Source organism: Salvelinus alpinus, chromosome 14 (assembly GCF_045679555.1).
Source record: "Salvelinus alpinus chromosome 14, SLU_Salpinus.1, whole genome shotgun sequence".
Classification (NCBI taxonomy): Eukaryota; Metazoa; Chordata; class Actinopteri; order Salmoniformes; family Salmonidae; genus Salvelinus; species Salvelinus alpinus.
Window position 1 is genome coordinate 2,776,376 of NC_092099.1, and position 12,159 is coordinate 2,788,534.

The following is a 12,159-nucleotide window of genomic DNA, read 5'->3' on the forward strand; positions in this document are numbered from 1 at the left end:
ATTCAGTGGTTCCTCCTTTAAAAGCACACCTTGCGGGCTGCTGCAGCATTCTATGGCACGTTATTTAATTGTCAGCCATTTTTTACGTTAATGCAAGTTAGTGCTAGTTTGACCACCAGAAGGCAACTTTGAGAAGCATTTGATAGTCTCCCATATTGGCTTTACTAGAGAATAAAAAAATAAACATTTGTAATAACATAGTACATGGGATTGATTTTAAGAAATTAGGCTTAATTAATTTGATTAATATTATGGTGTTTATATCCGAGAAAAACTAAACCCTCAGGGTTTCCGTTAGGATGGAATGGAAAATATTGCGCTGTACAACGTGACGGTCGGGAGTAGGCTAAAGCATAAGAGGATTGGAGGATTTTAAATGAATATCTAAGGGGCATAACATTTCCACACCCTAATTGTAGTGTAACCAATACTCATTTCGCCTATGGTAGGCCTACAGTATATCTAAAAAAAATAATGTTTAAATGACGTGACTCGCCAATAATTACAATTAGAGGATTGGAGGATTCTAAATTAATATCTAAGGGGATTTTATATAATTCTAAATTAATTAATAATATAATAATCGCTTTGTTTAAAAAGTAACGATATTTTGGAGATTTCGTTTTCATTTAACCTAGAGTGAGCGAGAAAAAAGCAATTATTGAACATGAGGTGAGACATTCTCATTAATTTGTAAATAAAGCCAGTTTGTTATTTAGGTTTCTCCATAAATAATATTTCTAACTTGATTATTTAGCAGACATCACTTGCTTATATTCAGTCAACACATAAAATCAGCAAAAAAAGAAACGTCCTCTCACTGTCAATTGCGTTTTATTTTCAGCAAACTTAACATGTGTAAATATTTGTATGAACATGACAAGATTCAATAACTGAGACATAAACTGAACAACTACCACAGACATGTGACTAACATAAATGGAATAATGTGTCCCTGAACAAAGGGGGGATCAAAATCAAAAGTAACAGTCAGTATCTGGTGTGGCCACCAGCTGCATTAAGTACTGCAGTGCATCTCCTCCTCAAGGACTGCACCAGATTTGCCAATTCTTGCTGTGAGATGTTACCCCACTCTTCCACCAAGGCACCTGCAAGTTCCCAGATATTTCTGGGGGGAATGGCCCTAGCACTCACCCTCCGATCCAACAGGTCCCAGACGTGCTCAATGGGATTGAGATCCGGGCTCTTTGCTGGCCATGGCAGAACACTGACATTCCTGACTTGCAGGAAATCACACACAGAACGAGCAGTATGGCTGGTGGCATTGTCATGCTGGAGGGTCATGTCAGGATGAGCCAGCAGGAAAGGTACCACATGAGGGAGGAGGATGTCTTCCCTGTAACGTACAGCGTAGAGATGGCCTGCAATGACAACAAGCTCAGTCAGATGATGCTGTGGCACACAGCCCCAGACCATGACGAACCCTGCACCTCCAAATCGATCCCGCTCCAGAGTACAGGCATCAATCTAACGCTAATTTCGTCGACGATAAACGTGAATCTGACCATCACCCCTGGTGAGACAAAACCGCGACTCGTCAGTGAAGAGCACTTTTTGCCAGTCCTGTCTGGTCCAGCGACGGTGGGTTTGTGCCCATAGGTGACGTTGTTGCCGGTGATGTCTGGTGAGGACCTGCCTTAAAACAGGCCTACAAGCCCTCAGTCCAGCATCTCTCAGTCTATTGCGGACAGTCTGAGCACTGATGGAGGGATTGTGCGTGCGTGGTGTAACTCGGGCAGTTGTTGTTGTTGCCATTCTGTACCTGTCCCGCAGGTGTGATGTTCGGATGTACCAATCCTGTGCAGGTGTTGTTACACGTGGTCTGCCACTGCGAGGGCGATCAGCTGTCCGTCCTGTCTCGCTCTAGCGCTGTCTTAGGCGTCTCACAGTACGGACATTGCAATTTATTGCCCTGGCCACATCTGCAGTCTTCATGCCTCCTTGCAGCGTGCCTAAGGCACATTCACGCAGATGAGCGGGGACCCTGGGCATCTTTCTTTTGGTGTTTTTTAGAGTCAGTAGAAAGGACTAGGGTTAGGGTTAGTGTCCTAAGTTTTTATAACTGTGACCTTATTTGCCTACTGTCTGTAAGCTGTTGGTGTCTTAATTACTGTTCCACAGGTGCATGTTCATTAATTGTTTATGGTTCATTGAACAAGCATGGGAAACAGTGTTTAAACCCTTTACAATGAAGATCTGTGAAGTTATTTGGATTTTTACGAATTATCTTTGAAAACAGGGTCCTCAAAAGGACGTTTCTTTTTTTGCTGAGTTTATATCTTAAGAATATCATGGAATAATTGAACGTTTTCGATTCTCCATGCTGGTCTCAGAGCAGCGTGAAACGGTGCTGAAATAGGCGTCCACAGCGGGAAGGCTATATATAATGATATATTGGAGATTATTTAGTTTTCAAAAAAATGACAGTGAGCGATTGTAATCTGAATAAAGGCAAAAATAATATTTATAAAGGCCAAAATATAGCCCTGCTAATAGCCATAATGACGCTGTACAACGTGACCATGTGTGTTTGAAAGAGTATTTTCCAGTAAGCAACAATTTGTTTGCCTTCATTAGACAACTTTGTTCCAATATTTCTGTAATTCAGTGATATTTATTCCCATAGTCATTTGTTATGGATCCATAACTAAATCAACATCTGCATTTTGAAAGAGTATTTTTATGATTATTTTACTAATGAAAGCATAAAGATGCTGGTGAAGAAATACAGTACTGTACAGTATATGCTTTTACATTTGGATAATAATATAAGCCACCTGCATATGTTTATTAGGCTACTGTGCAGTCTGACAAGTAAACATAGCCTACAATACATACTGTTGTAAACATGGGAAAGTGCCTAATTCCTTACATAAGGGAGCGCAGGCCATGTCCAGACTTTCTCGGTGACCTCAAGTTCCTTCAATAATGGCTGTACTAGAGAATGCGGGCACGCGGGAGACCGGGGTTCAATTCCCTGACTGGGAGGAAGGAGTAGGCTGTCCTTGTAAATAAGAATTTGTTCTTAAATGATTCCATACGTGTTATTTCATAGTTGTGATGTCTTCACTATTATTCTATAATGTAGAAAATAGTAAAAATAAATAAAAATCCCGGAATGAGTAGGTGTGTCCAAACTTTTGATTGGTACTTGCTTAAATAATTAGATTAATATTATGGTGGTTCTATTCCAAGAAAAACGAAAAACCCTCTGAGTTTCCATTAGGATGGAACGGAAAATATGGCGTTGTACAACGTGATGGTCGGCAGTACATTACTGGGCTATTTAGCTAAAGAATCGTCATGTCTTGCAGGCAGGGCACGCGTGAGACCGGGCTTCAATTCCCGGATGGGGAGGAAGGAATATGTTGTCCTTGTCAATAATAATTTGTTCTTAACTGACTTGCCTTGTTAAATAAAGGTTACACTAAGAGCATAACATTTATGCACCCTATTTTTTAAATTCTAGTCTAACCAACCTTATTCACCCAAACGGTGATTAAGTGAAAATAGAAATCTCATTGATTTCTCAAGACCAGTCCCCATGCTTGTTTCAGAGCAGCGCGAAACGGTGCTAAAATAGTTTTAGGCGATTGCTTCAAATCCTATTGCTTCTAACTTCAACATGCTCTTTAAATAAATAAGACCTACAGCACATTACTCAACACTAGTGAGACTCATGTCGCCCGCGGTAGGCAAACAGTATATCGAAAAATATGACGTGACTCTCCGCCAATAATTACATATAGAGGATTGGAGGATTCTAAATTAAAAACAAATGCAACCATCGCTCTCCCGGTGGCGGCTGGCACGGGTATCGAACATGCATCTGTAGTAACACAGCTTGCATTGGTTTGCAGTGTCTTAGACTGTTGCGCCACTCAAGCGCTGTACAACAAGACCAGTCAGGAGATGTCTACAGTAAGAGCAAAAGAATCCTAGCAAAATAAAATAATAAAATCCTTCATGTAACTTCAGGTTTAGTAAGTAATGCTGAAGTCGTGCACAATTATCAGTTTCTATTCAGGTTTATGTCGCCCATTCATTGTCAGAGACACAGTAGGACCCAAAAGCAACAAAAAAAACTACCTCCCCCTTGCGCTGGTCTGGAGCAATGAAGTGGTGACGCAGGGTACCGTACAAAACCACAAATTACCTTTAAGTCCTGCGGCGTAAGCTTGCAACTTTTAAAGGAGCAACCACTGTATTTTTCATCTAAAGTTCCTCTCCCAATTCCTACTCAAGGTCTAAAGGCAAATAGATAGTCCCTTTCATCCATCCCTCTGACAAATCTCCCACACACCTGGTCTGATGCATTTTGCAAACTCGCATACTGTGTGATCCAAGTACTGAAATGCTTACCCTACTCACTTGGGAGAGTGGGGTAAGTTCAGCCTAAGGGTTTGTTGAGACACCCCTTGTTTCTTGGAAACTATACAAAAAATTAATAATGTGAACAAATATTTAGGAAGAGGTCATAATTTCATGCATTCGGTGAAGGAATAAAATCACATGGGAAAAAGTGGTAAACAAGTTAGGTCCAAAAAACTGATTTCCACCATCAAATGAATTATTTGGGGAACAGGTTTCATGATTCTTGTATGTAAACCAAAGTAAATACTGTAGTTGTTGTACTGTTCTATACATCAGTTGGTGTATCTATAAGCTTCAATATGAAGTCCTAAACATAGCATGAAAGTGCATCCTTGTAGCCTTTTGGGCTAATATAGTAAAAAAGCTTTGCTGTGGGGCAAGTTGAGCCCATGCTTGAGCCAATGCAATGTAAAGTTGAGCAAATTTAAGTGTTTTCTTCCCAGGTTCAAATGCAAGGCATTATCACTGCGATTTGAGGTAACACCATGGCCTGGCCTGTGTTAAAACAGTACAAGTGTTTGTTAGGTGTTAAGCCTATGTTAAGTTTTAAACCTGTGTTAAAAGATGCTTAAAATTACTTAAAGACAAAGTGATTCTGATTGTGTTGAATTGTGTTTGGGAAATAAAGATAGACATGGGTTTAAAAAGGTTGCGGTAATATTTCATTCAGTATATACATTTGTAGGCGGCTCAACTTACCCTGTCCCTATGCTCAACTTAGCCCATACCCAGGATAAGGTATGTTTTAAAAACAATTATGTAGATATCTTTGTTAGAAAGGATACTATATTTCCCTTGACGTAGTGATGCGTTAATGTACAAAAAAAAGGCTCAACATAAACCTCAAGAACATACTCCTAGAATAGCTGCTTCAGATTTAAACCTTGGAGCCATACAGTATCTATTAAGTCTGTCCCTGCTCTGTCTATCCATCTGTCTGTATAGCCAGTCATTATTGAAGTCCTCTCTCTCTCTCTCTCTCTCCAGGGTCCTCAAGATTGGCACTTTGGAGTGGTACCATGAGAATGTGCGCTCCCGTTTCAAGCGCTTTGGCAGTGCCAAGGTGATGCGCTCGCTCTACAAGAGGTTGAGTGGTGATCTCAGCGCCTCCCAGAGTGACCTGAGAGGTGGGTACTATGGGTTTCATGCCCACACCTGAAGAAGCCCTTAGGAGACCCCATCACCCCTGTATAAACCCTTAGGAAACCCTGTAGCACACGGTAGCAGTGCTATAGAGCCCACGAGGTACAGTAGGGAGTTTATTGTTGCTCAAGATCTGCTGAAGCTTATTGTTCTAAATACACAATAAATGAAAAGCTTTCTAGAGACGCAGCTGCTTTATACAGTGGCTGAGTGTTAACCTCTTGTCATGGTGGATGGAATGTATTTACTGTAGGCTGCATCTATGGTATAGAAAATATCACCCAAAATGATTACAATGTCAGGCCATGTCAGGTCAGTGTTGTGGTGTATGCATCCCCATGTTAACTCTGGAATCGGAAATGACTTAAAATCACTGGTCGTCATTTTTTGTAAACACAACTCATAAAATGATGGTGTTTATAACAGCCTATGCAGGCATTGTAAATGTCACCAAGGCAAATTTTAAACCAATTCCCTTCTCAGCTTACCATTTACACTCTCTAAATCCAACATTTGCATGATATCTAACACGGGAGCTTTTGTAATCTGTTAAAGTAACATTTTATCCATCTTTGCATAGTGCTTTTCGGGTGTGTGGAAGATTTACATGCAAACTTGAATGGAGTGATACACATGACTAATTTGTCCCACTCTGTGCATTCTGAATCATAGGAAATAAGTTTCTTTCTTTCCCTCTTTTCAGTCAGTAAGCCCTTCTCAGGGAGCTGCCTGGCAAATAGGACAGAGGGACTTAATCTTTTCCATCTTCTCTGTTTTTCTGGCTTACTACAACTGTGTGTGGAGCCGTGTTAAGAGCACTGCAGCACAAAGGCCTGGATTCAGTCTAAATGTCATGCCATTTTATCCTCCACTGACCAACAATGTTAGAGAAACGTTGCCTCCGTTGGTGCCTATATGACTCGGTCAGTTCCGGACGTTGCCTACGTTACCAGACTTATTGACATAGCAATGAAAGGCTTTGTGTATGTTTGTCTGACATGTTTAAAGTTTAACGCAGTGACGATTGGGTTTAATCAAAGCAAAACTGACATGTTATTTGCCTGATGTTAACTATACAATGGAGCTTATCTGCAAGCAACACCCAAGGCATCTTTAAAACGACGAGACCTGATGTCTTGGCCCTGACGAGTTTGTGACGTTGCTTAAAGGAAAAGGAAATCATGCAAATATGGAATTATAGTGAAAAGAGTTAAGTCACTATGGAGGATTGTGGGTGGGATGAGGAGGGAGCTGGTTGGCTGGATCCAGCAGTCCGTGTGATTGCATGATCACGTCTTGCTCTGTGTCTGAAATGTCATGTCTCTGGGTTGATCCAATCCTGCAGGGTTCAATTGGCCAGATACCGGGCGAAAGAGAACAGACACCGGTTTTGCATTTAGGCAAATGTACATGTACACATGTAAAGATATACACAGAAACACCTACAAATACATATACAAACAGATTCATACACAGTCTATACAGAGTCCACACGCAAGCACATACCAACGTGAACATATTGCTTCACACACACATGCTGCATACGCCAGAACAGTGTGCATGTGCACAACCACACTGTCCTTTCTGACAGTGGTCCATGAGGCCCCGAAAGCTCAGAGGGTGTCATCCCCACACCACTGTCTTCTGGTGTACAGAGAGACTATGACAAAAACTTATGTTGAGACTTTCCATTCTGTTGAGGAGCAAAACGACATAAGGTTTCTTTACACATGCACAGCACAAGTCTCATTCTTCACATATGAGCATACATTGAAATTAGCAGCTCTAGCAACAGTGTATCTTTACATTTGATGTTATGTCATCAAGATTATCTCTGATTGTGCATTTATTTACAAAGGGACCATCACTACTGATGACGTCAGGGGCCTTTCTTTTGAATTGTTTGATTTGACCTCAGACAGTTAGTCTTTCTCCCTCTGTCTCTCCTTCCCAGAGCCTCATGAAGATGACACACACAGCATGCCCGAAAGCCACAGTAAGTAGAGCTCTGTGTCTCTGCACAATTATCAAGCACAATGGCTTTGTCCAGTGTCATTCCATAGACACTTTACCAAGAACAGCTTGTCTCACTGATCACTCACTCACTCCATCCACATACAGTAAAGAATGGGCTTTTCAGACTTTGGAATCTAATTTCTAGTGAAGCACAAACATATTTTACCCTAACACTTATTAGGTAATGTTTAAAGTGGATGTATTTTTATCTATTAGATAAGGGCAGTCTGACAGACATAGAAATTAACCAGCTAGCCAAAGCACAATTTGGTTATGGCTTAGGAAATCTGATTAAGGTCAAATATTAAATACAACTTCATTTACATTTATTTGATTGAAAAAGACCCGCTTTGTAGCTCTAGGCAGAGCCGTGGGCACTGTAGCTTGGGCACTTACCCTGTAAGTAGCACCCTGTGGGTTGGCTGGCACATAGTTAGCCTGTCACACCCCGACACATTGGCAATGGTAGAAAAAGTACTCAATTGTCATACTTGAGTAAAAGTAAAGATACCTTAATAGAAAATCACTCAAGAAAAAGTGAAAGTCACCCAGTAAAATACTACTTGAGTATAAGTCTAAAAGTATTTTGTTTTAAATGTACTTAAGTATGAAAAGTAAATTGAACTTCTAAAATGTACTTATTTATCAAAAGCAAAAGTATTTTTTATTGACAGATAGCCAGGGGCACGCTCCAACACTAAGACATAATTTACAAACGAAGCATTTGTGTTTAGTGAGTCCACCAGATCAGAGGCAGTAGGGATGACCAGGGATGTTATCTTGATTAGTGTGTGAAATGGATCATTTTCCTGTCAAAATGTAACGAGTACTTTTCGGTGTCAGGGAAAATGTATGTAGTAAAAAGTCAATTATTTTCTTTAGGAATGAAGTGAAGTAAAAGTAAACATTGACAAGAATATACAGTTGAAGTCGGAAGTTTACATATACCTTAGCCAAATACATTTAAACTCAGTTTCACAATTCCTGACATTTAATCAAATAAAAAATTCCCTGTCTTAGGTGAGTTAGGATCACCACTTTATTTTAAGAACGTGAAATGTCAGAATAATAGTAGAGAGAATGATTTATTTCAGCTTTTATTTATTTCATCACATTCCCAGTGGGTCAGTAATTTACATACACTAATTTAGTGTATGTAGCCTTCCAAGCGTTTTGGGTAGCCTTCCACAAGCTTCCCACAATAAGTTGGGTGAATTTTGGCGATTCCTCCTGACAGAGCTGGTGTACCTGAGTCAGGTTTGTAGGCCTCCTTGCTCGACCACACATTTTCTATGGGATTGAGATGGCCACTCCAATAGCTTGACTTTGTTGTCCTTAAGCCATTTTGCTACAACTTTGGAAGTATGCTTGGAGTCATTGTACATTTGGAAGACCCACTTGCGACCAAGCTTTAACTCCCTGACTGATGTCTTGAGATTTTGCTTCAATATATCCACATACTTTTCCTTCTCATGATGCCATCTATTTTGTGAAGTGCACCAGTCCCTCCTGCAGCAAAGCACCCCCACAACATGATGCTGCCATCCCCGTGCTTCACAGTTGGGATGGTGTTCTTCGGCTTGCAAGCGTCCCCCTTTTTCCTCCAAACATAACGATGGTCATTATGACCAAACAGTTCTATTTTTGTTTCATCAGACCAGAGGACATTTCTCCAAAAAGTACGATCTTTGTCCCCATGTGCAGTTGCAAACTGTATTCTGGCTTTTTTATGGCGGTTTTGGAGCAGTGGCTTCTTCCTTGCTGAGCGGCCTTTCAGGTTATGTCTATATAGGACTCGTTTTACTGTGGATATAAATACTTTTGTACCCGTTTCCTCCAGCATCTTCACAAGGTCCTTTGCTGTTGTTCTGGGATTGATTTGCACTTTTCGCACCAAAGTACATTCATCTCTAGGAGACAGAACACGTCTCCTTCCTGAGCGGTATGACGGCTGCGTGGTCCCATGGTGTTTATACTTGCATACTATTGTTTGTACAGATGACCGTGGTACCTTCAGGCATTTGGAAATTGCTCCCAAGGATGAACCAGATTTTTAGAGGTCTACATTTATTTATTTTTGGTCTTGGCTGATTTCTTTTGATTTTCCCATGATGTCAAGCAAAGAGGCACTGAGTTTGAAGGTAGGCCTTGAAATACATCCACAGGTACACCTCCAATTGACTCAAATGATGTCAATTAGCCTATCAGAAGCTTCTAAAGCCATGACATAATTTTCTGGAATTTTCCAAGCTGTTTAAAGGCACAGTCAACTTAGTGTATGTACATTTCTGACCCACTGGAATTGTGATACAATGAATTATAAGTGAAATAATCTGTCTGTAAACAATTTTTGGAAAAATTACTTGTGTCATACGCAAAATAGATGTCTTAACCGACTTGCCAAAACTATAGTTTGTTGACAAGAAATTTGTGGAGTGGTTGAAAAACTAGGTTGAATGACTCCAACCTAAGTGTATGTAAACTTCCGACTTCAACTGTAAATAGTAAAGTACAGATACCCCAAAGAACTAGTAGTTAAAAATATTTTTATTTAAGTACTTTACACCACCGCACATTGGTATGTCAACAGGAGTATTAGAGTCCGAGACGTTTTAGGTCAATTAGAGTCTTGTGGAATTTATTAGAGGGTAATTTTGTGTATTTTGTTTGTGTGTGCACCTGCATGCGTGCGATAGCATGTGTCAGAAAGTGCGTGCGCATGTGTGTTTTAAGCATCTACTGTGCCATTTGTTTGCACAATCTTAACTTTTACAATCTTTCAGTTTTTAGTTGTTTATTTTTTTTGCTGAGCAGAGCAGCTGCTCATCCTTAAATCTTCTCCCACTTAGCATCTCTTTTTTCCCCCTCGCTCTCTCTATTCCTCGCTCTCTTTTCCTTTCCCTGTCTCCTCTGATTCAATAAGCGCAGAACCCAGTAGAACAAAATGTTACTGAGCAAAGCAAGTCACTCATAAACAGACTCATAAAAAGAGACTGAGAAACACATTGTGTGCTCGCACTTTACCTACTTGTGCTGCTTTCGTGCTGGCAGACAGAAGCACCATATGATTTGCTCTCTGACGTGTGTTTCTTAAGGTCACTTAGCTCCTGCATTTCCATTACCTGTTCTATTTAGAGAGCTATAAAAAGAAACAAACACTATACAGCAACAACATAGAAAAGAAAAGCACCTTTGCGCTAATGCTAAATTAGTCTTTGCTAATATGATAATGTTTTTTGACGTACAGTAGGGCTGGACGATATGGCCAAAATGTCATATCCCGATATAGGTCATTTCATATCCCGATAATGATACGTTTCACGATATAGCACATTTTCTGTAAATTCAATGAATAAATTGTTTATATAAAATGTGGTCACATGTAAAAACCTATTTCTTATTACATTTTGAATTATACTCAACAAATAAAGGTACTTAGTCATATTTGATTATTTCTCCCATTTCCAATTAAGCATGTAACAAAATATAAAATATTAATGTATAAAATCTAAAAAGCTAAATAGAAATCACTTCAACTATAGTTGCAAACAAAATAAATATAGGCCTAAAATACTTTTTTTGGGGGGGGGGACTTGCCTGTTTTTCATGTTATTTTGGCATTAATACGTGTCACATATCAATTTGCGTAAGGTACCTTGGGTCGAGTGTTAGCACCAACTCACGAAACCCGTTTCTCGACTGTGTAAATTGGGGCCATGTTTTTGCAGATGTAAGTTGGAACCGCAGCTGTTCTCTCCTTCCATCTTTGTGATTCTTAGCCATATGGTGTGCTGCGGGCAAAAGCCGCTTGCAACGTCCGAGTTGGGGGTTTGTTTTGAGCACTCGACTGTACTGTTTCACATGATTCTTGCGTAGGTGGTAAAAGAGGTTAGTGGTGTTTGAGCCTGTTTTCGGTACCGGCCTGCGGCATATTTTGCAGAGGACGGTTTCTGGTCGGTGTCAGACTTTTATACCTAAACCACGTCCATGCGACCGAAGTAGCCCCTCTTTTAGGTACGAGCTCCGTGTCTCCGTGCTCTGTGTCACGTTCACTCTCGTCAATGTTTGTTTGTGTTGCAAATTACCTTCTACACCGGAGGTGTGGAAGAAAGCAAAGCTTCGTCCAATTGACGAAAAAGATTGCCGTAAAGAGTGTGATTTGCGACACAACGAAATAAACGATAGAGCATAATCTAAAACAATAGACATTTTTCTATCATCACACGATATATGTCGTGATATCGCCCAGCCCTGACGTACAGTGCCTTCAGAAAGTATTCATACTCTTGACTTATTCCACATTTTGTTGATAGATCCTCAATTCAAAATATATATATATATATTTTTTTTTTTCGGTTTCATTCCTCTCCAGCAGCTGTTAGGAAGGATGCCTGTATCTTTGTAGTGACTGGGTGTATTGATACATCATCCAAAGTGTAATTAATAACTTCACCATGCTCAAAGGGATATTCAATGTCTGCTTTTTTTTTACCAATGGGTGCCCTTCTTTGCGAGACATTGGAAAACCTCCCTGGTCTTTGTGTTTGAATCTGTGTTTGAAATGACCTGCTCAGTTGAGGGACCTTACAGATAATTGTATGTGTG

General features: G+C 40.2%; 1 protein-coding gene across 2 annotated transcripts in view; it reads left to right on the plus strand.

The window, feature by feature from the left end:
* The window catches only part of LOC139538304 (melanophilin-like), a 139,809-nt gene that overhangs the window by 50,249 nt on the left and 77,401 nt on the right, over positions 1–12,159 (plus strand). For both annotated transcript variants that reach the window (XM_071340171.1, XM_071340172.1), the window contains exons 4-5: positions 5,383–5,522; positions 7,493–7,534. In XM_071340171.1, the coding sequence (XP_071196272.1) occupies positions 5,383–5,522; positions 7,493–7,534 (182 nt within the window). The remainder of the gene's footprint in view (positions 1–5,382; positions 5,523–7,492; positions 7,535–12,159) is intronic.